This window comes from Semicossyphus pulcher, unplaced genomic scaffold (assembly GCF_022749685.1).
Source record: "Semicossyphus pulcher isolate SPU_LCO1_2020_fin unplaced genomic scaffold, fSemPul1.0.p SCAF_20, whole genome shotgun sequence".
Taxonomy (NCBI): Eukaryota; Metazoa; Chordata; class Actinopteri; order Labriformes; family Labridae; genus Semicossyphus; species Semicossyphus pulcher.
Window position 1 is genome coordinate 14545206 of NW_027211694.1, and position 25576 is coordinate 14570781.

The following is a 25576-nucleotide window of genomic DNA, read 5'->3' on the forward strand; positions in this document are numbered from 1 at the left end:
AACAGACCCAACGCCAATTATTACCTGAGTTTGTGTGTGTTTTTCATAATTTAACACACACCTCCAGCTGATTCAAAGCTCTACTCTACCTAAAATCTACTCCCTCTCTTTGCCTTGTTTTGCCACAGTGGCTGAGTTGGATGTTTTCCACCCTGTTGTTGTTGTTTTTTGTTGTTGTTTTGCACAGCGCTTACGCAATCCCCCTGTCTGGCCGAGCGATAAACAACTCAGTGAGGCAGAGAGAGAGATAGAGAGGGGTGCCGTTGTTGTGCATGCGTGTGCATACGTGTGTGTGTCTATGCATCCCAGATGCACGTGATGCTGTAAATTCTGCCAGCTCCCTCCGGCCACATAAGCTGCAACAGACCATCAGTGAAGGCGAGACAATTAACTATCATTGGGGGGATGGAGGGATAGTAGGAGGGAGGAGGAGGAGGGGGGGGGGGGGGATTATACCAGAGGCTTAGTATCATTCACAATCACAAGCCTCATACGCTGACAGGCTGGAGAGCTGGTGTATCAGCGCAGCTTTGTTGTTTGTGTTTGTGTGTGCGCTAGACGTAAACACACACAAAGATAGGAGAGGCAGTGTGGTACAGCCCCAAACAGGAGGAAGACTTTGTGAGCGCAGACAGAGAGAGGGAGAGAGGAAGAGGAGGAGAGGTATAACTAAGGTCACGGCACAGGCAAGTGAGTGCACACTCTCCACACACAGCTCCGTCTCCTCTCCCTCTCTCTCAGTTGTTAATTTGCTTCTAATTTTCCCTCTGCTCCTCTCTTCTTCTCCTCCTCTTCCTCCTCCTCCTCCTCCTCCTCCTCTCTATAGCAACAGCAGCAGCAGCAGCAGCAGCAGCAGCTGGCCGCCCAGCAGCTCGTCTTCCAGCAGCAGCTCCTGCAGATGCAGCAGCTCCAGCAGCAGCAGCACCTGCTCAACATGCAGCGGCAGGGCCTGCTCACGCTGCCCGGGCCCGCTCCCGGCCAGGCCGCGCTGCCCGGACAGACCCTGCCCCCGCAAGGTAAGAAAGAGGAGGAAGAGGGAGCAAGAGGGGATGTTGTACTTGAGCACGTGACTTGTGGTCACATGCTCCCTGGGTTTTTGTCTGCAGGTGTTAAGTGTCTGCTTTTCCTCTTCTGTCTTTGTTTTCCTCATTTGTATGCACCTGTGTCCCCTCTTGCTTTATCTCTAAGTATGTCTGTCTCTCTGCCTCACCCTCATTTGTATGCTCTTCTGCCATCCACTTTGTCCCTAACTCTCCACATCATCGTTTTGTTTAGTCTCCCGTTCTCTCTTCTTGTCTGATTATGCCTTTCTTTGTCTAGCAGCTCTGCTTTGCTTTGCTCTGTTTGTTGTTTTTCCATCTCTATTTCTATTCCCCTCGCTCCCCTGCCTCCCCTCCTTTCTCTCCTCTCCCCTGCTTCTTGTTTGTTGTTGTTGTTGTTTACTGCCTTTACTGAGAGGAGCCAGGGAGAGGAGAGAGAAGAGGCGAATAAAGCAGGACAGAGAGACTCCATTTTCCGTCTACTGTGCCAAATAAACACCTTTTTTTGTTTGTTGTTTACCTCCAAGATGGCGGAGCAGAAAACAACAGGCGGGGAGATATTAGGAGGGAATCAGAGGAGTAATTAGGTACCAACAAAAACAAGCAGTTGTCTCGGAATCAATAGTTTGGAAGACACACAAATCTTCCGAGTCTGTCGGCTACATGAGCGATCTGTTGATGGTTTCAAATCAGTATCTAAGTGGGCAGAGAAGAAGGATCGGAACAGTAAGAGTTCAAATTGAGGTCTCCAGGATGATATTCTTGCAGCTTTTTACAACTTTTCTAGCTGTTGAGTGAAGTTTCTTTCTCTGTTCTCACAGCTGATGCAAGGTTTTAGTTATGCAGCCATATTGTAACAACATAATGCTTATTTGTCTGCTTATTCCTCTAGCTGGCCTCAGCCCCGCAGAGCTCCAGCAGTTGTGGAAGGACGTGACCGGAGGCGGCGGCGGAGGCGGTGGCGGCGGTCACGCCATGGAGGACAACGGCATCAAACACAGCAGCGGCGGCGGCACGGGCAACGGCGGCATGGGCGCCGGCGGCGGTTTAGACCTCTCCACCAACAACTCTTCTTCAACTACCTCCTCCTCCAATCCCGCCAAAGCATCGCCGCCCATCTCTCACCATTCCATCGCCAACGGACAGTCCCCCGTGCTCAACCACAGACGAGAGAGGGAACGGGAACGGGAAAGGGAGCGAGAGAGGTAAAAAAAATAATTCTCACACCCACCTTTTTATTTCGAAATATCAGGCAGAAGAAGGAAGAGGATGAAAAGTTTGTTGTTTCTGTGTCAACACAGGAACACATCAGCACTTTATAATAACAGCACTGTTCCAACAGGGAAACGTGTTGTTTATTTGTTCAATACTTTATTAGCGTCTTAATATTCACAAAATAAGAGCGGCGTTCTCCCAAGGGAACCACTGAACACACTTAGCTTGCACACAGATATCAAACACAGGGAGAGGAAGCCATGCAGGCAGGCGCACTTACAACAAGCCTCTCTGGCAGGCAAGACAAGGTAACCTCCTTGTACATTAAGTATTTAGTGTTCTTTCTTTTTTTCCCCCTCTTTTGAAAATTACCTTCCTTGCTTGCTTGTCATGTAAACAGAATATGTGATGCCTTGAGTGGCGTTTCCAGGATGTTTATCCTTGTGATGGCGTCTTTTTATAAATGCACCAAAACACTGACTGTTCACATATCTGCCTATCTGGCCCATGCATTATTCAAAGGCCTTTCTTGGGCGATATTATAATAAGGACTTAGGGTGGCGGCGTGTGTGCGCGTCTGTGTAGAGACACTGTAGGTGGAAGTGCTGTGTAATTGGTTTAAAGTAGATGCTATCTCTCCAGTACCACTAAAAGGAGGCTTGAAAAAGATACCTTCAGAGGGAAGGCAGAGAGGAAGGGAGGGAGAAGGAAGAGAGGAAAGGAGACTTTTTATCTGCCTGCGTCCCGAGGGGTGTGCGGTGTCTCATAATGATCGAACATGGAGTATTGTCAGGAGCGCTGCTTACTAACATGCCACCGATCGATGTGGGGAAACCCCCTCTGTAAAACCCAGTGTGAGCTCTGCCAGCACACACACATATTCATAGACCACACACAAACATGCGCAGGCTTTTCCTATAAGCAGACAAACACACGCTCTCAGACAGGCGCACACACCAGTGCCAAGCCTAAAGGTTAAACTGTCATCTTTAATAGGATGTGCTGTCTAGGCAGGGTCGTAACTTATTTGGGTGCCATTTGAAAAACGCCACAGCGACCCCCCCCCCCCCTCCCCTCGCCCATTCCCCTTGTCCTCAAAGAACATAAGTTACACAGAGTATTAATCTCCTGATGAAAATTATATGCCTGTCTGGATTTTTACTGTTTACTTGAAAGCGTGCACCCCCTCCTGCTCCTTCCCAGTAATGGCTTTACAAGCTGGGGTTGTGGTGGAGACAAAGCTACAGCTCACATGAGATTTCCCATTTTGGGGGGATGTTAGCTGAAGTCACATTAGTTTAAAAAGTTATCAGAGTGGCATTTTTTGATTACGTAGATAACATGAAGAGTAAGAGATGAAGCTATCCGTTCTTTATCTGCCTTTGTCAGGAAGTCTCCTCAATATAGCCTCTATATATTTGAATTCAACTGGACTGACCCTGACAGGGCGAGCAGGTCATGTCTCCCCCTGAAGGTTTATTACACAGCGTTTTATTTATGAAATCAATTATTTGACACAAAATATTGATTGAAAAATGATTTTATTCAATTTTCCATTTAAAAATAGTCTGTTACACCTATAGTTAGAGCTGCGTCTATAGCAACAGTTAACTCTGTAGCCTTCTTAAAATGAGCTAAGCTAGCTGTTTTCACTCACATTAAAATGAGCTAACCTAGCTAATATTGCTTACATTAAAATAAGCTAACCAAGCTGTTTTACTCGCATTGAGCTAAGCTCACTGCTAATACTCACATTAAAATGAGCTAAGCTAGCTGTTATGACTAACATTAAAATGAGCTAAGCTATCTATTGATACTCACATTAAAATGAGCTAAGCTAGCTGTTTTTACTCACATTAAAATGAGCTAAGCTCGCTGTTATTACTCACATTAAAATAAACTAAGCTAGCTGTTATTACTCACATTAAAATGAGCTAAGCTAGCTGTTGATACTCACATTAAAATGAGCTAAGCTAGCTGTTGATACTCACATTAAAAGGAGCTAAGCTAGCTGTTATTACTCACATCAAAATGAGATACGCTAGCTGTTTTACTCACATTAAAATGAGCTAAGCTAGCTGTTATTACTCACTGTGGAAACAAGCTGACGTCAAACTTACCAGACTTCTCTCGGTGGATTGACATGATTACAGTTAGTCGTCCAGATTATATGATTAGAGCCGCATCCCTAGCAACGGTCTGTTCTTCATAACAACGGACTGTTATCGAGACATAACGGACCTCGGAATGCCATAATTAACCGATCAGAATCAAGTGTAATGAGCTATAGAACGAAAGTGCTTACATTGTTGTTTTTGCTTAATGCGATGTCATGTTTTGGAATATTCTCCGATGTATAATATCCCTGTGCAACCTAAAGATCATGGATCAAGATCTATGAACCTACAGCATGATGACGCAAAGACAGACGTGCAGTCTCTGTAGGTCTGTTTTTAAAGGTTTAAGCCTTTGCAGATCTGGAGCTGCCCTTCCCTTCTGACTCTCCCATCCTCCCTTCTATCTTCTCCCCATTGCTAACATGGTTTCTTTTCATGTGTTTCTCCCTCTTTAGTTCACTACATGAAGAAAGCGGCGGCACCCACCCCCTGTACGGTCACGGCGTGTGTAAATGGCCCGGCTGCGAGAACATCTGCGAGGACTTCGGACAGTTCTTGAAGTAAGAGCACGCTCTGTGACACAGACTAGAAATGATGACTGCTCACCTCTCCCTGTTAACACCATGTGGGATTCTGTGTGTCTGTACAAGAAGCTAATTTCTGTTTCATTGTGGCACGCACAAAAGTTACCCCGTTCACCACAGCACCTCCTTTCTGCGGGTACAAAGAAAACATCAGTGCCTTTCAAAGAGCACATTTTGACCTTCCAGACAGCCGGTTGACAGGGTTCAGCTCTCGCAGCGCAGGATTCAAACCAACTCTGATCCAGAACAAATCTCCTCCCTGGCGTGGAAGGGCCTGATAGGTTTGTGAGAGAAAGCGTCAAAAGCTAATGGCAACTCGCACGGCCGCACACTTACCTCCACAACAAAAGGCCCCCATTCACTGTTGTCATGGTGCAGGCGCCGGAGCGAATGAACTCTTCATGCTCCATCAACAATTTAGTTAATTAGCTCATTTGTAATTGGCCGGCTTTGTTGCCTGGATGTTAGTGGGGGGACATCAAAGGAAGAAGGTGTTTGCAGCACTGCCGATTACAGGTTATCACATTGCCACTCACTGAGACTCTCCCTCTCTCTCTCTCTCTCTCTCTATCACTCTTTCCCTGGCTCCCTGCTCTCACACAGAGAAGAAAAGAAAGGGAAAGCTTTAATTTGAATATTCTAATTAGATTTGTAATTAACTGTGAAATAACGATCTGGCGAGTGTTTTTCACGGGCTGTAAATGTCCATGTGAATTTCGCATAAACTCTCGAAATCAGGACATTGTTCTGCCGTGTATTTTTTTCCCCAAATTATGCATTTCTCTACTGTAATAAGTTGCAGAAAAAAACAGAAGAAAGTAGTCCACCCATGGGGGAGCTGCTGCAGGATTTAGGTCAGGCTTTTGCTAATTCTACAGCAGCGCGTGAATTAAAGCTAAAAGGTGTATCTGTGGAATGAAACGACTAATAAATAGCGTGTTTATTAGCCTTTTAAAGACACAGTCAGACATGACATTAAGCTGGATTTTCACACTCCATCAACGCATACAACACACGCAAAGGAGCGGTAATTGACAGCCATGGATTTAAGTGAATCAGAGGTGAATATATATTACATTTATACCCTGACAAGTGTGTTTGCTGATCCCCTGTGGAAAATGCGCCACACACATGTCAAAGTCAATATCAGTTTTGTGCAGCAGACATCCATAGGCATGATTCTAGGAGCCATGCTTATGGAAAGCCACTTTTCCGTGTGCATGCAGCGTCCTCCGCCAGGTACAAGAGTTTGCCTTGCAGCTTGGAAACAAACGCGCGTGTGAGGAGGCAAGCCTGCGTCGGATTAGCAGGTTTTCTTGTCCTATCACCTCAGTACACTTACTTAAAGAAGACATCAGTCAATCCCTGCGCACTGTACGCTCCGTTCACAAACAAAACCCCAAAGTCTGTGTGCTCTAAGGATACTGTGTCTGGGTAGCTTAGCTGGATATTTAGGTGAGGGGCAGAGGTGCAGGGTATAAAGCGATGCACCTCCAAATCCAGTAAGCTGGGAAGCCGATGCAAAAGGATGCAAGACAAACTGAGCGAGCGAGAAGCACAGACGGAGAGAAAACGGGTAGATTTCAAACTTGAAAAGGAGAGCACAGGTTGGCAGACAGTTTTGTAAGAACGCTTGGCAGAACATTTGCTGCTACAAAACAGAACAGTGTCTAGGTTCAGCTTGCACACACACCAAACGCACACACATCTCTGCAAGTCAGAGGCTGGCTCTATACTGTAACCCAGCCAGCACATGAAAACAGGCGCCAACAAAGCAACAGACTCGTCATCAGAACAAAGATGGCTGCTCGGTGGCGTGCCTCGGAGCGGTGATTGTCGGTGTCACAGGGAGTGCTTTTATGTTCCCGGAGATGCCAGTCGGCTGCGCACACACACAGCGCGCGCACACACACACACAGGCGCAGTTTAAACGGGGTTACATAAAGCGGGTGTCAGATTCAGATGACAGTTTAGATGTCGGTAGTTGGGTGTGGGTTACGTGTACGAGCGGTGAGGTGGGGGGCCCTCCCCTCGCTGTAGGAGCTCGGCTCAGCGGCGGTGACACGTTTAGTCATCTATTGTTTTGTTGCATGAAGAAACTTGTCAAGATCAGCATTTAATAGCTCCTCAGTGTTGCTTTTAAGTGTTCTCACCTGGAAACGGTAGCCGCGAGGTGGCTGGCACCCTGAATTAGCTCTCTGAAGTTCAAAATGAAGCGATATTGCTGGGAATGTTTCCTGAGCGGTGTGTGTGTGTGTGTGTGTGTGTGTGTGTGTGTGTGTCAGTTACATGAGGAAGAGAGAGAGAGAGAGAGAGGGAGAAACATTCATGCTATTAGTGCGTGCGCTGGAGCTATTTTTGCAGGGAGCCTTTATGGTAAACATAAAAATAGAAAAGGCAATTAAAGCTTGAACATGTAGCCCTTCATAGGACGCGTTTGCACGGCCATATAAAGACATTTGTGTCAGAACAAAACGTCCGTCTTACTCTCTGACGTTTCTACACTTATTGATTTAAACTAATACTGATTTCACGTCTCTCTTGGGCGCACAAGTACTTGATTTTCAAGCATCTACATGTCTCTTCCCCCCTTACTTTGCCCTTCCACCTTGTATATCAATATCCTCCCACCTCCACACACACACACACTTAACTCTTCCACTCTCTGTCACCGCCCCGCTCTCCTTATTACTGGCAGGAAGGCACACTTCCATGTTAAAATGGCAAGCTCAGCCGCTAACCTGAACGCTGGTGTCTGTAACCCGCTGCTAATTAAACCCACAAGGCAGCAGCCAAGTGTCTCTGTCTCTATACAGTGAACACTATATACACACACACAGTGTGGAGGCAGGCAGGCCCCTGGCCCCTGGATAGCTCCGCTCCTCTCTTCCCCTCCACACGTCTGCTGCACTGTGACAAGACCTTTAAAACGGAGGGCATTACTTATGCACCGCCGCCATCAGGAGAGACTGTGTGTTTTTTTGTGTATGTGCTTATTTGTAGGTGTTTGTAGTCATTAATTTGACTAAGTCGGCGTTGGTGTGTCGCATGTAGACAGTTAGGAGGCCGTACTTCCTGTTCTCCGCTGGGCCTCCGTCGCCCCTGATAATACACACACACAATTAGCACGAGTGCATCATCCATATCTGCTGGCTTGAGTAGATTTATTATGAGGCCCTTAGTGGACGTTGATTTGCCCATACATATTCATACACACAGCTGTGGGGGGAAACCGTTGAGATGTTTCGTTCCCTTATCTTTAAGAGAAGAAAAGCATTTTTATCTCAGGGTCAAAAACAACATCTGTGTCTCCCCTCCTCCTCCTTCTGCTATTTTTCAGTCTCTTTTATTTGCTCTGATTTCTCCACCTTTGCTCCATCTCCATCTCCATCCTTTTCTACCTGTTGTCACACCCTTCATCACACGAGTGATACCCTCTTTAAAGCAGGAATCAATGTTCCTCTAAACAGAGGCTTTAACAGGTTACACCTGGGTTCTACAGTTAGGATGTCTCACTCTGACTCTTTTTTCTCAAACGAAAGCCATGTCTCCTTCGTTTAAAAAAAAAAACATCGTCCACACAAGCGCGGTTATGAAAAAAATCCCCGTCCAACTAAAACGCAAAAACACGAGAATCATGAGAATGCCACACCAACAGGGGGCGATATAACCCGGTCGTGCAAGGAAGAAAAAGCAAATCGCGGCCAATCAAAAGTCTGAAAAAAATCTATCGGCGTGAGACTTCCTGGCGGGCTGCAACGGCGCATCGAGGAAGGGGGACGAGTAACTGTACATATGTGTGTAAACATGTAAAAAGTCCGGTTAGCAAGGTTAGAAGCATCACTCTTTTTGTCACGTCCGTCATTTTGCAAATAATGTCGCCTCATTTGTGACGCCTCCCAAAGGAGACAAGCCAAAACGTCTTTTCGTCTACACGAGTTTCTAAAAGTCGTCATCCTGGCCGGAGTTTTACAAAAGATCCGTTTTCAGCGACCTAAAGTGGCGCCTCTGTATGGACAAAAGGCCAAAACGCAGAGAAACGTATACGTGTAGACGTGGCCTAATTCCGTTCTCGCATTTCCACCTACAAATGATTCAGATTTGTTTATGATTAGAGGCGACCAAAAGGAAGCAAAAGATCACAGCGGCGGTGTAATGACAATTTTTCAAATGAGTATTGAAAAAAAGGAATCATACGCGAGAGAAGGGCTCGGATGGAGATGAAACAAGAGATAAGAGTAAAGGGGGATTTTGTGTAATTAGAGACGACGGTTTGTAGCTCAGAGAGGAGAGAAACACAAAGTACCTTTTTGCCCACATCTCGGTAAATAAGCTTCTTTCATTATTGTTTTCTGTCTGCCCGTCTGTGCCCTCCTCCCCCCTCTCCTCCTCCCCCCGCTCCCTTTTTGTCTTTGTGTGGCATTATTAATGCACAGTAGGACACGCTGCCATTTGAATATTTCATAAACGCATGTAGTAATCTGCCTGTAATCGCCTTGCTAACTGGCCAGCAGTGGAAGGTGTGCATGCGGAGGGAGAATAACCGGCTGAAAGGCAAACAAGCTGTTGTCGATGAAACTTAATAAAGATTCCCCCCCTCTTCTTCTTCTTCTTCTTTTTTTTTTGTAATGAGGTATCTTCAGGGACGGCGAGCAGCCGCGCTCTGTGCTTTTGAAGCAGCTGTAATTCATGACACACGCCATACATCAAGTGCATAAGATAGCATTATGGGCAGTGAAATGAAAAGGGTATTTGCAACATTAGTTCCCTCATCCTGCGAGGGGACGTGATTAAATGATTAATGTAATGCCCCCTTTTTTTTTTTTTTGCATGCGCATTCTGAAACAGCAATTAGGCACAGGGCTGCAGAAATCCTCCAGCACGTCCCTCCCCTCACCCATCCCACCCCTCCTTTTTTTAATGCTACCTCATTCTTGATTTATAATGAAAAATATCCGAGCATCACAAAAGTGTAAGCAGTGTGTGCAGTGTAATTGAACGCCGTTACAAAAGCGTTTGATTGGCAGGCCGGGAGAATCCGGCTCGCTGAGTTCTTGTTTTGCACAAGATAAACAAGAAGTGAGGGGGACAATATGTGGTGGGAGTGTGTGCCAATCAGTGTTTGTGATAATGTAAGCGAGTGTGTGTTCTTAGATAAAGTGAAAGCCATAGAGAGAGAGAGGGAGAGATTTCGCACTCCCTCTAATGCACTGGAGGCAGCGCTGTAAATGATCATTGAAGGGTCTGCAAGCTAACCTATAATTACTGGAGATAAAGTGGCAGCTCTGGCATTTCATAAGCATGCCTCCTCAAAGCTTGCTTTGTGAGTTTGTCACCAATGATCATTTAGATAGAGGCTCATTACCCAGCATCACAACACTTTAGAAACCCCTTTTTTCGCCTCATATTTGTGTGTCGGTGCATGTGCGCTTTATCAGGAATAAAGGTCTATCTTAATGGTGAGGCTCTTTTGTGTCCTACAGACGAAATCCAATCAAGACCAAAAAAAAAAAACCCTCATTGACTGTTATGGCTGTCTGGCTGCCTTTTTTTCCTTCTAATGAGGCGAACACACCAGATACATTTAATATGTCTGCCGCCGGATAATGCACCTTCAGATGAGCCGCTTTTGTGTGTCAAATGTTGCCGGTGTTAAATTGTGTGTATTGTTTTCGGTAAACGAAGGAGACAAAGGCGTTCTGCTGGGCTAGCATCTTTTATTCTCTGCAGAAAGCAGCGCTCGGGGTGGCACTGAAGTTAGCCATCGAAACTGACGCGGGCCCATTGTCATGTTAAACGTGGCACCGCACACCGTCATGTTACTTCTAATTACCTCATTTCACAGCAGAACAATGCTTCCCTCAACGGATCCTATAGATGATTGTCCCACTATAGAAATATTACTCTTAAAAACAAAACGCAGCTGAAGTTGATACTGTAATTATCATCCTCCACTATTTTCACGTTAAAGTTGGTGTGTAACATCTCTCTCTGTGTGTCCCTTCCTTCATATCCAGGCACCTAAACAGTGAACATGCCCTGGATGACCGGAGCACAGCCCAGTGTAGAGTCCAAATGCAGGTCGTACAGCAGCTGGAAATACAAGTAAGTCTCCCCTCACAGAACCCACCTACATGTATTGTTACATTTCTGCTTTTGTCCCGCTTACTATGGCGAACTCATTCTTTCCTTTAACTCCCGAATCATCCAGTCAAACTTTATTTTTCTAAAGTTGTGTGAGCGGCAGAAAGGCCGCACCGTAGTCCGCTTAATACTCACCAGACAAGCAGGACCTGCTGAATTCAACAAAGCCACTAAACAAAGGAATCCTCGGGCCTTACAACGAAAGCCATTATGGCTGTTTTAATTGAATTAAGCGTGTGCTTTATTTTCCTCAGCTTCCTCTTTTTTTTTTTTCCCTTCCTCTTTTTCTTTCCAATTAATAGCGAGCGCATCTCTCTCGGTCTGCTGTGTTAATTAACTGCACTTTGCACCTGAAGAAAGCTCAAAAGGAGGGAACTATTTTCAGTAGGTGGAGCGTGACCTTATTAAGAAGTCATGCTGGCTAGATAATGAGAGCGCTGATTGAGCGACATTATTACTCAGCACTGCAGACAGGCGCTCGTCTTCCTGTTGGAAACAAATAGATATGTATGTTTGAGACAAAAGTGGCAGCTGGAAGGAGAAGCCAGGCCTCGCCGAGCGGCTTATTTAAGATTTGTACGGTTACTGCTATTAAAATGGGATCAATATCATGATTAGGATGGTAAAACTGTATTATAAAGACATCCAACCTTAGCTTGTATTCTCTAGCACTCTATTCGAGTCCTAAGCCGAGCATTTCCTCCAGCACACACTTATTTTCAGGCTGATAAACAATTAGCACTTAATTGTTCGTCTGGGGGCTCTTCGAGGTAAATAAATTCAGTGTTCATGTGAAAAAAACAGAATAAAAAAAAGGGATTTATGTTATTTATTCAGTTTGATTTCATTATCTGCGTCTTGTTTTTCATTGAAGCTACCGAAGCCTGCACTCTACAGTGTGACCAATTACAGCACTGCGCTCGTGTTGTCTGTCCTGTGTCTCCTCTTTCCTCCTGTTTCTTTCATTCCTTCCTCCCACCATCTCCTCTCTTCCTCTCTTTTCTTCCACGAGAGCCGTCACTAGTAATGAGGCCCTGCTCGTGCGCGTGTGTGCGCCTTCTTGCTTGTCTGTTTCTCCGTGTGTTTGCTCGTTGTGTGTATATTAAGGGTGAGGGGGAAAGGGGGGTGGGGGGGGTGTTGAGCCTTTCACATGGTCTGGTCCCTGTCACTCCCTGTGAATTAGATTGATGATAGGCGATGGCCGGGGCCACTAACTGGACCGCGGAGGCGGGGCCACCTGGCACCCTGTTTGGAAGACCCCTTCACCTCTCGGCAGCTGCTGGCTGCGCTCCATCCCCCTAACAGTGTCCACAGGACTTTGAGCAGACACCCAGGACCACCTAATTTATGGCCCGACGAGCTTGTTACTGTCAGAGCCTCGCTGACCTAAATTTCGCTATTGACAAAAAGATGAAATGCTATTTGTTTAGCCTGACCTGTCTGCACCCTCTCCCCTCTACTCCCCCTCACCTCTCATATTCTCCTCACATCTCTAACAGCTGTTTTTTAGCTCATATCAAACCTTTTCTTTCTCGCTTTACGCCACCACAATCTCACGTCTCATGTTCTGTACTCTCATCCTTCTCCTCCACTCTAATCTACTCTAATGCACTCTCTTCTTCTTCTCTCTTAACAGCTTTCTAAAGAACGTGAGCGTCTTCAGGCGATGATGACCCACTTGCACATGCGGCCCTCGGAACCCAAGTCATCTCCCAAACCAGTGAGTGCATATTGCTCCGGCTAGCGTAAACAAAGCTGTTCTCTGAACGAGGCCCGCAAGCTGAAAATGAACAGTTTAACCGGCCGACAGAAGATGAAAGAGGGAGGAATGAGATTTGTAATACGGAGTTACATCTGCTGAGAGAGGACAATAGAGTTTGGAAGTGTATTAGATGGCAGAGCGGGGGGAGTCCTTGGCTAAAACGCCAGGGTCATTTCTTTGTGATGGATATAATCGCCAAAACAACCTGTTGGCTGCTGATGGCTGTTTGGCTCAGTGGCCGCAGCGGCACTCCAGAGCGGAATGAGAGAGGAGAAGATGTGTCATTTTAACAACAAACACCTGAAAATTACAGATGAGTGCTGAAGACGGCGCGATGTTGACATAAATACCCACAATGCAGCTGGAATTGGTTACAGAAGGATTGTAAAAGGGGTCAGAGAAGAGGGAAAATGATGTCATTGCACATTTTCTTTCTATTTTCGATTGAATGATTACAAAAGCATTCTGCCAAAAAGCTTTCTGAATTCAATATTAAGATTTTCGCAAACATTACTCGCTGCCAGTTTTTCGACATTTTGAAATATTTGGGAGCAAAACATTGTTAGCGTGTTGCTGCTGCTTAGTACTTTCAATAGAATAATTTCCCTCATCACCTCTCATCATTGAATGTAGATAATCACAAGATAGCATAATTATCCCCTAATTCCATCAGGAATCAAACTCCCTCTCTCTCTCTCTCTCTCTCTCTCTCTCTCTCTCTCTCTCTTTTAGCGTTTTTTTTTTAATCTTCAAAAGTCCAGCAGCTTGCTTCCATCTCGTCCAATAAAGAATTTGCAGCCTATAATCCACGCCTGAATATGAATGAATGATGCTAATGAAGTATTGCATTACATAAAGCACACATGAAAGAGCTGCTAATTGCATTTGATGGTGGGGGCAATTCAGACAGAATTCTTAAACGAACAGTTAAGTCCTCAGTTTTAAGGCTCCCCGCATTTTTTTTTTTTTTTTTGAAGGGGGAGGTAAGATGATGAAGATTCGGTGCATTTGTGTGTTTCCTCTGTGTAGAAGTGAATAGATAAAACAAAAGAGAGAAGGTTGGTGGAGTTACACCCTCAAGAGTGTGTAGCTGAGGTGGAAATAAGTCCTATTTTTTCATTAGAGCAGCCCAAGAACAACCGAGACACCGGTCTCCAATGTGACCCCATTTATTCCCTGAATCACACTTCATTAAATGCTACCTTTTGGCCATGCCATGGATGTATGAGAATCGAAGTTAGCAAGTCCTGCATAATAAGATCTCTCTCTCTCTTTCTCCGTCTGTCTCTCGCCCAACCTTGAGTGTGTATTCACTTGAGCAATAGGTGACAAAACGCTCACTCTCACCCTCGCTCTCCTCCATCCGTTTGACTGTAATCAATTCAATTTTGTAACAAAATGGGATAGCGTGCTTGCAAACATGTCACGCTTGTTGCTGCGTCTCGCAGGTAAAGAGGCGGCAAAAAGGACGGGAAATTATGTTTTAACATTATAAATATACATGCCTATAAGCACACGTGAAGGCTTTATTATGAATTTAGTTTGCATATTTTGAGCTGTTTTCTGCTGTACAGTATGTGAGTGGAGTGTTTATCATATATCCTTTTGAGGAAGTGCTTCTGCTAGTCAAGAAATCAATCAATATTTGGATTTTAGCGGGCAAGTGGTGAAAACAACAAAATTAGTAGATAACAGTTAAAGAATTTGAAAAGTTTGAGGTTTTATGAAGATATTTTTGAGAATTTCCTGCATAAACAATCTAACCTATTGATTCAGATCCAGTGGTAGATTTATATACTTTCCATTAAGGGTAGGAATCGCAGGGTAACTCGCAATACGATACGATACACGATACGTAGCCCACAATAACAATAATATCGCAATGTAGCGATTCTGCGATAGTTGATATATTGCAAGACAATCATATAATGATACATCACAAAATCTGATTAACTTCTTCTTCGGCCAGTTAATTTCCTTTTATGTTATCCTCATTCATTTCATAAGCGCCACTGCGAGGAGTCATGAAGTAGGGACGTAGTGATTCAAAATGGCAGGGAAATCTGTTTAGAGCGCTGTATATTAGTAAATTGAAATATCGATATTTGGTGCCTCCTATTGATAATTGTATTGCACGAGTCAGGACGACGATACATTGCAGTAGCAATGTTTTGTCCCACAAAAGTTTGAGAGGTCTGTGTATCAAAATAACTAAAGAAAAACTGTCGTTAACAGTAAAAGAATTAGAAAAATTGTAGGTTTTAGGTTCAACCTATTGATTCAGATCCATTGGTAGATTTATATACTTTCCATTTGGGGTGGGAATCGCAGGGTAACTCACGATACAATACGACACAATACGATATGCGCTACATCGCCCATGATAACAATAATATCACGATACAGCGATTCTGCGATAATTGATATATTGCAAGACAGTCATATAAATGATACATCACGATATCGGATTAACTTCTTCGGCCAATTAATGTCCTCTTACGTTACCCTCATTTATGTCATAAATGCCACTGCGAAGAGTCATGAAGTAGTGACGCTATCGATAACTGTATTGAATGAGTCCGGATGACGATATATTGCCGTACCGATTTTTTGTCCCACCCTTAGTATGAGAGGTGTGTGTATCAAAAAAACTAAACAAAAACAGTAGTTAGCAGTCAAATAATTTGAAAAACTTAATAATTGAATTTGAAAAACTGGTTTTAGGAAGATATTTTTGACAATTTCCTGCATAAAAACAATCCAACCTATTGATTCAGATCCATTGGTAGATTTATACACTTTCCATAATGCCCATACACTCTGCAAATCCACATTCTCTGTACTCAGCAGAGTTCTGTATGTGCAACCAGACCTTGTCCCAACCCATCACTGTAGCAGCTCATTACAGCTAAGTGGGCATCTAATTATCTGAAAACCCCCCTACATCCACCGGAGTCTCTCAAACTTGACATTTTATCCTATTTATCAACACATGCCACAAATGACCGCTGATACCTTCTCCTCAGCCTCCATCTCTCAGCGCCTTCGGCCCCACATTCCCTTCCATCTTTCAAGTCGCTTCTAATTCAAACTCTCGCAACGGATGCATTCCACTTGTAGACTCACAATTAAGGCAATTTAGTTTGAATATGTAACGATGTCATTACCATTCCGAGTAAATTAGCGCAGAGACTAAAAGGTCAGTTAGGAATTTTCCAGTCGGTTAGAGTCACTCACATGAGATTTGGGGAGCAAAGGCAAAAGTGGTGGAAAAGCCGGACGATTAGCGAGCACAGTTGGCATTCGTGCCAGAGGTAACACTCTCTGGTCCCTGATGTTGAAGGAATAGAGGAGACAAAGGCAGGGTGAATGTGAGTGTCTATGCAGTTTTATTGTTATACTTCCTCATGCAATGGAAGTCTCTTTGGATTAGGGCTGATAAATCTACTTTAACTGTAATCACTAATGCATTAATAAGGATCTTCAGCTGTCTTGATTATGTTGTAAGTTCTGTGATCACAAGTGTCCAACAAATTTACAATCTCATACTCAAAAGGAGCACAAATTAGGGGCAAGAAATACGTTTCATGTGCGACAGAACAAGCAACACAAAAGACAAAGGCTTTATATTGGTTGAAAACTTCTGGTCTTTGGTACGAAGTGGGGACCACATCTAATTCTGGGGTTAGTTTAGTGTAAGGAGATAGTTCTCCTAGACACTGTCTGGACCTCTATCCCTCTCAGCAGTAAGTTGTTCTGGATCACAAAAATGACTGTACAGTATGAAAACGAAAACACATTCTAAAACACTTCTGGTCTTTGGTATAAATGGGGACCATTGGTTTTTATAGTAACTTTAAGGTCACTTCACTCATAGAAACTCTTTAACACTACATATTTGTTGGGACCTCTATCCCTCTCAGCAATAAGTTGTTCTTGATCACAAAAATGTTTGAACACGACTGTAAGAACTTAAAACGAAAACACACTCTGAAAAAAAAATTCTGGATTTTAGTATGAAACGGGGACCATTGGTTTTTATAGTAACTATAAGGTCACTTCACTCATAGAAACTCTTTAACACTACATATTTGTTGGGCCCTCTATACCTCTCAGCATTAAGTCTTTCTTGATCACCAAAATGTTTGAACACGACTGTACAGTATGAAAACGAAAACACACTCTCAAAGACTTCTGGTTTTTGGTATGAAATGGGGACCATCGGTTTTTATAGTAACTATAAGCGCACTTCACTTAACTCACACAAACTCTTAAACACTACATATTTCTTGATGTGTCTTGCCCTCTCAGCCAGAAGCTCTTCTTGAACAGAACTGTAGAGCATGACCAAAACATGGCGACAAATAATGAAACAGATTCTACGCATTACATTTGATTATCAACGCCAGCGCTAAGCTATAAGAAAGTCACAGATCTAGACCCACATTTTTTGGGTTGCAACAACCTGGTTATTGCCCCATGATAAGGATTAGCTGGGTTTATCCAATAGGATTTTTACACCTCAAATCTTATGTAATAGCAGGATTTATTGGCTGAAGTCCAATACGTTTTACAACAGGGTCTGTGTTACATCACTATACTAACTTTGATGAACCCTGTCATGCCAAAATGCAGCATGATTTCACAAGCCGGTTTTTACCTTCTGGAACAGGTTCAGATAACCCATGTTTACCAATTCACACCTACAGCAAACAAGCTTTTACTAGCTCATTGCCTCAGTGTGAAAAGATTATGGGTGGTTGTAGTTGTGGGGGAGATGAAGAAGGAGGGAGGGATTGTGGGAGAGAGGGCGGGAGCGATAAATAGAGAGATAAAGAGAGATGGGGCCGGGATAACACGGAGGCTGATCGTCGGATAATCTTGAACAGCGTGCTCTAATTAGAATTCTTATGATACAATTTGGTGGTTGTAATTAGTGGAGATGGGCTGGCTCCTCTCCACGAGCCTTGTTAGTGGAAACACAGCTGTGTTAGAGAGGAGGAGAGCAGACACTCGGCTCTGTCAGAGAAAACCACAAAATAATCCCTCCCCTCCCTCCTTCCCTCTCGCTACTTGTACTCCCTTTCTGTTCTCTAACCGCGCCTCTATCTCCCTCCTCCTCTCCAGCTCAACTTGGTGTCCAGCGTCACCATGTCCAAGAACTTGCCCTCAGTATCGCCCCCCAACTTACCTCAGACACCCACCACGCCCACAGCACCCATCACACCCATGGCCGCCATGCCGCAGGTGCCGTCGGTACTGGGAGGAGCAAACGTGCCCAGCATGGGAGCCATGCGCAGACGCCACTCGGACAAATACTCCATGCCTCTGTCGTCAGGTAGGACCAACTACTCAGCGCTGCACGTAACACTCACACATACAAATACACAAATGTGTTCAAATCTGTTTGATTACATGTGAATGCCTAAAAAAAGGCAACAAAAAACGCTTTGATATTTGTATAATTTGCTTGAATAAATGTGAATTAAGCCTGAACTTGACACACACTTGATAGATTACATATTACATTCAGACTCTGCTGGCATTAGCACACATTATTTCACTTTAAACTGAATCTATATTCAAATTCAATGACGTCATCATGTTGAAATTGGAAATTACATGTGATGCCGACACCCTGAGCTCACTGCACTATTAATAGTATCTATAATAGCGCTCCATTACTTTTTTAACACACTCACACACACAGTGCCTACATTCGGACTGACATAAACACACACAGGCTTGTTGGTCTTGTCTGGTGGGTTTATAAAAGCAAGCCTCTGTTTAATCACTCTATATGTAAATAGACAAGAACTTCCTCTGTGCATAAATATTACATGAATGTTAATTAAGTTCAAATAATAGTGAAAAATACAATATTTATTACATTAAGACACTCCATGTGTTCAGCTTTGCATTTTAAACGTTGGGTCTTTGATGTTTATATTTACTCTCTCTGTGTTTAGTGTGAAGACACATAAATTATTCAAGTTCACTCCAACTAACTGCACGGATCTCATTTTGTGGATGTATTAGTGTTTAAGATCTCTCACGAGAGAGATTAATTAAAAATGCATTTTGTTAGACATGGAAAATGCTGATTTGATGTGCCCCCCACTTACCCCACCCCTCTTTGTCCTCCCCCCCTCATCTCCCCCTTTTTCTCTCTCCCCCCTTTTAATTTGATGAAACCTTGAGTGAATTCAATACCTAAAGGAATAAAATTTACCAATTATTTCAGGTGGTGACACAGTATTTATTTTTCCAGAGATTGCCCCAAACTACGAGTTTTATAAGAACGCAGATGTCAGACCGCCATTTACTTATGCAACCCTCATAAGACAGGTGAGTGGGAAATAAATTAACTTTGCCTGATTAGATTAAAATTAATTGCTGCATGAATCATGGCTGCTCTCTCAATCCGTTGCTGTGTGTGCGCGCGCGCGCGTGTGTGTGTGTGTGTCAGTTACGTGGTCTCGTTAGTAAACCATTATTTGATGTCATCTCATTTCAGGCTATCATGGACTCTGCCGACATGCAGTTAACGCTTAATGAAATCTACAGCTGGTTCACACGCACGTTCGCCTACTTCAGACGCAATGCTGCAACTTGGAAGGTAACCTTGATGAACCCCTCACCCGCCTGCACCCCGCTGTGCCCTTTCTCTCGCCTTACAGCGGCGCCTGCTCCTGAATAGAGCCCATTCTCTCTCTCTTATTTATTTTTTCCGCCATTCTGCCTTTTCTGTTTGGAAATGACAGCCGAAAGAATTATTCTGCCTCAGATATCGTTTTCTAATTTGGTGCAATTAATAGCGGAGGCTTGGCGCGGAGAGGAGAGGGCTCTGACACACTAATTATACAGCAGCCACTCCATCATCAGCACCTTTTGTTAAGAGAGACACCCCACCTCCTACTCCTGAAACCACCTTCCCTCGCATATCATTGGTTAATTAGGAAGAAAGATGGCTGTTTGCCTGTTAACCAGCTCTCGGTCGTGTGCCGGGGGGGGGGGGGAGGCCAAAGATGCATGCACACAGAAAAACATACACTGAGTGTAACAGCGGGGTTAAGGGTGTGTTCATGTGGAACTAAAGCAGGGAGGAAAGTGAGAATTGGTCTGTCATGGAGGGAGCTCTCTTTATTTACCCACACAAAAGAGGCCATTTGTATATCTGTCCCGACAACTTTATTGTCCTGTCCGCCCGCACAAAGATGCTAAAAAATGTCTTTCCTGCAGCACCCAGAAGTGTGTCCGCCTGCTGATAAAGAAGCCCTCGCCCGAGCTGCACTTGTCTTCTGCGTGTCATCCGTTAGCCCGCCGTTAGCCTTTGTGGTGCTGCACAGAAGGACTGGAGGGAAAAAACTCCAAGCAGCCGCTCATCAGCATGCAAGACGTGGCGCAGCACTAGATTTAGCAAAGTGAATTAATGTGGATTTGGGATGCAAATGAGCACATGGGCGTGTGATCACCAATTCAGGAGGGCATGCAAAAACGATCGGTGCCCTTTTCCAGTTTGTTAGGTACAGTGCGAGACGTGTTTTGCTGCGTAATAGTGTTATGACAGGAGGACAAAAAAACACAACATCTGTGTGTAAATGAGGCCTAAAAAAATAGTCCCTTTGTTCCTGTTAATACAATAGCAATGATGATATCACCCTGCACAATAACCACAATGATATATTTACATCTCCAGCTCCCCAATTCCCTCTGTAAGTATTAGCGGGATGATCAGCGACGGGCTTGTCATTTGATTAATGGAGAGAATTTGTTTAAAAAAAAAGAAGAAAAGAAAGAAAGGAATGAAAGGTAGTTTAATATCTCAGCTTGGTCTCATCAGCTCCAAAGAGAGATCTAGCCCCCCCTCTCTCTCTCTTTCTCTCACCCAGAAGCTTATTAGTTCTAACTATATAGCATGCATAATAAAACTGCTCATTTGCTCATTAATATTAAAATTATCATATTCAGAGCCATGGGCATTAAGATCAATCAAATCCTGGGATTTTCAGGTCAGATGCGAGATCTGCTTATGAGTTTTTTTTTTTTCTGAATCCCTTTTTTCTTGAGAGAAAGAGCGGTACACACACACGCGAGCGGAGGGAGATGATAAATACGAGAGGCAGGGATATTAAAGCCAAGGTTATTATTTGTAGAGTCTGATGCATGTTTTAATTATGGTCATCTGGTCGTATTAATATAAGGGGAGCTTTTATTCTGAAGGGATGCTCTTATTTTGTAATCAACAAACACACCTTACTGTATGGAAGATGCCGCTTTCATAATATTCAGTTGGACATATAGACGTCACATACACCTTAATCCTCCTTATTCTTGCACGCACACACACACGCTCCAACACACACTGACACAAGGGCCTCCCGATGACTGTCTCTCTTCTTGAAATACTGTCATCTTTAAAGCGATGTGTCCATTAAGAGCAACGCTTCCCCGGCGCAGAAAGGGTTACTGACATCACCATTATCAAGGCCGGCATTACCACTTCTGTCACCACCATAAGCCATTCGCTATGCTGATTACCTCCTTTTAGCCTACTTACTCTGATTGATATGTACTGTGTGCAGGACTTGTAAGAGCATTCGCTCTCACTCAATTTTTACTAATTAAATCAATGGTGCGTGAATGTTAAGAATTTCTTCAAAATGCGGGAAAAAATCAATTTCCAAGCCGTCGTCGTCTTTTTTTTTTTCTCGAGCGTTAATGAATGAATGCGATTCGCTTTACCTCGTCCCTCTGACCTGTGTGTCCATGTGTCTCCGCAGAACGCCGTGCGTCACAACCTCAGCCTGCACAAGTGCTTTGTGCGCGTGGAGAACGTGAAGGGAGCGGTGTGGACGGTGGACGAGGTGGAGTACCAGAAACGCAGGTCGCAGAAGATCACAGGGTAAGGAGTCTGACGTACCTGCTTAGATCTGCAACTGAAGGTCCATGACACATCACGAGGATCATAGAGAATCTTTCTTCCTCTGTCTTTCATTATTACTGCTCTAAAAAGGGTCCTAAAGTTACTAATTTATTTACATGTTTGTTTGTTTCCTCATGGTGCGTTCAGGAGCCCATCACTTGTCAAGAACCTGCCCTCCAGCCTCGGTTATGGAACTGCACTAAACGCCAGCTTACAGGTACGAACCAGCCGCCTCAGAGAACCCCTGACTCACCGGCTGCCTGCGTGTTTGACTGACAGGCAGGACTGCTGCCTGACTGATTGACCAATTGAGTGACTGAATGAGCGTGGTTGCTGTGAACAATAGGGCCCCACATAAGTGCTCACACGCATAAGAGCAAGTTTTTTTTTTTCCTGCTTCTTTTCTCACACCTTCCTCTCTCCTGCGCTCGTCAGACTCACACGGCCACCCTGTGGTCGAAACAGGAAGCAGCTCTCCCTCCTTCCTTCCTTTCCTTTTTCCCCCTTCTTTCAGCTCCGGCTGCCTACCTAGATTGATGGCGGCATGTGCAAATGCAAGGGCATGTGCATTAATATTTATCTAAGCTGTCATAAATGATTTGGCTTCATAGTGTACGCCGGCGAGGTGCTCATGGCAAAAACTTTAAAAATTTAATCACTGTATATAACTTTAATGCGCAGCAGGCGAAAGTGTCAGGAGGTTTTTTTTTTTTTATTTTGAGGTAAAGTTTTTCGGAGGACTTTTTTTTTAATAGCCACGCCACACAAGGGCATGTGGACGGCAGGTGGGGGGAGGCGGGTGTCAGGGGGAAAAATAGCCCGCAGAATGAAACTTCAGCATCACACAACTGTGTCACTCTCTCACCTAGCACTTTTTATCCCACAATTCCTTCACTTCCTACCTGCCTCAAGCTCAACATTTCTTCTCCGTCTTCAGGCCGCGCTCGCAGAGACCTCCCTGCCTCTGCTCGGGACCCCCGGCCTCATGAACAGCGGCTCCACGGGCCCGATGGGAGGCAGCTGCCACGGCCTACTGGGCGGAGACCCGTCCTGCCTGATGGGCGGAAGTCCACCCGGACTTTTGGGCGGGAGCCCGCATGGACTGCTGGGCGGCAGCCCCCCTGGTACGCTCAGCTGCAGCCCGCAGAACCTGTTGCAGTCGGCCCACGAGGAGCTGAACGGCTCACTCGACCACCTGGACACCAACGGACACAGCAGCCCCGGATACTCCCCACCAGTACACATGTAAGTGGACAAATTGTGTGTGTGTGTGTGTGTGCATTTGATTAGTTTCTATAAAACAAATCTGCATTTATTTTATGGTAAGCATAAATAACACAAAGTCTGCCTCTATAAAGCAGCTGAATGCCCTCTAACCCAAACTTCAAAAACTCATCCACAGACTCCACTGACCCCCAACAAAGCGAACTCATTATCCCGTTACCCACAATCCCCTCCTGCTCACTCACTACACTATGAGAGATAATTGTGTCACACACACAGACTCGCACATCTCACATTTTTATGAGCTCCTCACTGAGAACACCAGCACATGTTCATGTTCCCCCTCCTCCTCTCTCCACTCTTACACTGGATTCACTCGCTCGTTCTCGTGCCCTTTGTTAGCTTAATTGCCTGATATTTAACCCACAGTACCGAAATGTTCTTCAGTGTGCCGTGACCTGAGGGCAAGGTTCACTTTCCAGCATGTATCGTATCACAAGCAGACTTCTCCTTCTGAGGTGAGCCGGACGTTTAGATAACAGTTGGATCCAGCTCTATAAATAGGCTCTTTAATTACACCTCTGTCTGCATTACGGGGCTTTAGCTGCTATATTTTATGCAAGGCTGTGCCTATTAATATTAAGCAAGTGTAGCATTAATTACCCTAAAATCTCTCCTTTCCTCCTCTCTGTTTTAATGGAAGTGAGTGTGTTTGAAAAATTGATGTGTGACTTTCAGGAACGCATGCACACACAGGAAACACACGCGTTCCCATCTGCTGTCCGTCAAAGCTCGTGTAGCTAACCACGCCTGTAATGGAGAAAGGATGCACCTAGCTCTCTCTCTGAGTGTTTTATCAGCCCTGCCACACGTCCCCCACATTAATCTATCTGGACGTGTTTACCCCTCTCTGAAACGGGGTGTTAAGTGAAGCAAAATCCGCCCCAGCATGCAGACAGAATCCCAGTGTTCCCACTCCCCCAGCTCATTTAACTTTTAGCAACCGGACAGCGTCGACTTCCTCGTCTTGCTTGCGTTCTCCTCTCTCTGGCCACGCCGCCTTGACACCAACATGACTGGCTTTACACAGTACGAGATGCATTCATCCATCCCTCCATCCTCCGCCTGCCTTTACACCCCCCCAACGACAACCTCAAAATGGAAGAAATGTGTTTTTCATGACTGGCTTTTCCAGCGTGTTGTTTAAATAATGGAGTGGCTTGTAGCACTAAACTAAATAGCACATCACCTTGAAGGCCTTTCTCAGGAGAGGACTCCTCCTGCAAGAAACCAAGTCAATCCAACAATTAGACCGACCCCCTTCTTCCCCGCAACGTCTAGAGGTTAATGCTAACTGCTTAACCGCAAACCAGATCGCCCCAGGCCATGCTGCGTGTGTGTGTGTGTGTGTGTGTGTGTATGTGTATGCACGTGTGTGGATGCATGTGCAATGCTCTCATGTACACCCTAAGGGGTATGCTTAAAAAGAAGGGATACAAGACCAAAACTGCAGCTGTAAAATGAGGTTTTACAACGTTAGCAAATTAGGAAGTTCACACAAAATGAAAATGAGACAAGTTGAATATTAATTCTAGCAAAAAAAAACTTTATTTATCAGTGATGTCACATGAAATTCTTTAGTGGCCTCCCCTTTTTGAAGCAACTTAATGAATCATAGTAAGATGTTATGAATGTCTTTGATTGCCTCACCTCTCCTGCCCCCCCCCTCACCCACCATTAGCCCCCGTGGACTAATGACCTTATTTGCATCCCTGACATACCTCCGCATGATTGCTGGCGCTAATCTCCAACTGATGTGAGAGCAGGCATCTCGAGCGCACACACACACATAAGAGTATTTATTACATGCAAAGTCCGGCGTTTACTCCTCAATAATGGCAGCAACATGTAATGAGCTGCAGGAGGGGACGACACACACTCAGGTAGTCAAAGTGAGTGAATCCCTGTTCAGACTTAAAACAGGAGGCTTTTATTTTGTAGGATTTTTAACTCATCTTTTATTTTGTTGTAATGTTAAGCAGATGAGTGGTTATTACACAGTTATTAACAGTTAATTAATGATTTAAAAAAGGTGTAATAAAATAGATCCTGCCCCCTTATAGGAAGTTTATATTTGTTGGCCACAGCATTACATTAATACTACCTTTAAATACCAATTCAGTTAGTATGACTACATTATAGAGTTAAAAAACAATGTATTAAACGTGGTTATGCTGCTACTTTAGAAACTAAATCTTCAAATTAAGTGTAACTATGTGATTTTAATTATTTAGGTTTGAATTTGTAGGTGTGAAAAAGTAGCAAAAATGTTAATATACAAGTGTTTTTTTTGTCTTTAGGGATCAAATGTGACTGAAAATAGTCCAAAACAAACCAGAAAAATCTGATTTCAAAATAAAAGCACCCTGTCTGCACATTAGAAATTGTGTTAGCCCTTCATTGATCAACATTGAAGCATTAAAATGAGTTTGGTGTTAAAGGGCTGTATACAGGGAGCAGAGCTGCTGTTTTCTGCCTCTAACCTCTGATGGATGTTTATTACA

At 44.3% G+C, this 25576-nt stretch overlaps 1 protein-coding gene across 1 annotated transcript in view; it reads left to right on the forward strand.

Moving 5' to 3' along the window:
* Positions 1 to 25576, forward strand: part of foxp2 (forkhead box P2) — a 102404-nt gene that overhangs the window by 71314 nt on the left and 5514 nt on the right. The window contains exons 8-18 of the mRNA XM_069670793.1: positions 836 to 1016; positions 1933 to 2245; positions 4828 to 4932; positions 10974 to 11061; positions 12737 to 12820; positions 17990 to 18200; positions 19134 to 19210; positions 19380 to 19481; positions 21646 to 21767; positions 21936 to 22005; positions 22726 to 23033. Of these exons, the coding sequence (XP_069526894.1) occupies positions 836 to 1016; positions 1933 to 2245; positions 4828 to 4932; positions 10974 to 11061; positions 12737 to 12820; positions 17990 to 18200; positions 19134 to 19210; positions 19380 to 19481; positions 21646 to 21767; positions 21936 to 22005; positions 22726 to 23033 (1661 nt within the window). The remainder of the gene's footprint in view (positions 1 to 835; positions 1017 to 1932; positions 2246 to 4827; positions 4933 to 10973; positions 11062 to 12736; positions 12821 to 17989; positions 18201 to 19133; positions 19211 to 19379; positions 19482 to 21645; positions 21768 to 21935; positions 22006 to 22725; positions 23034 to 25576) is intronic.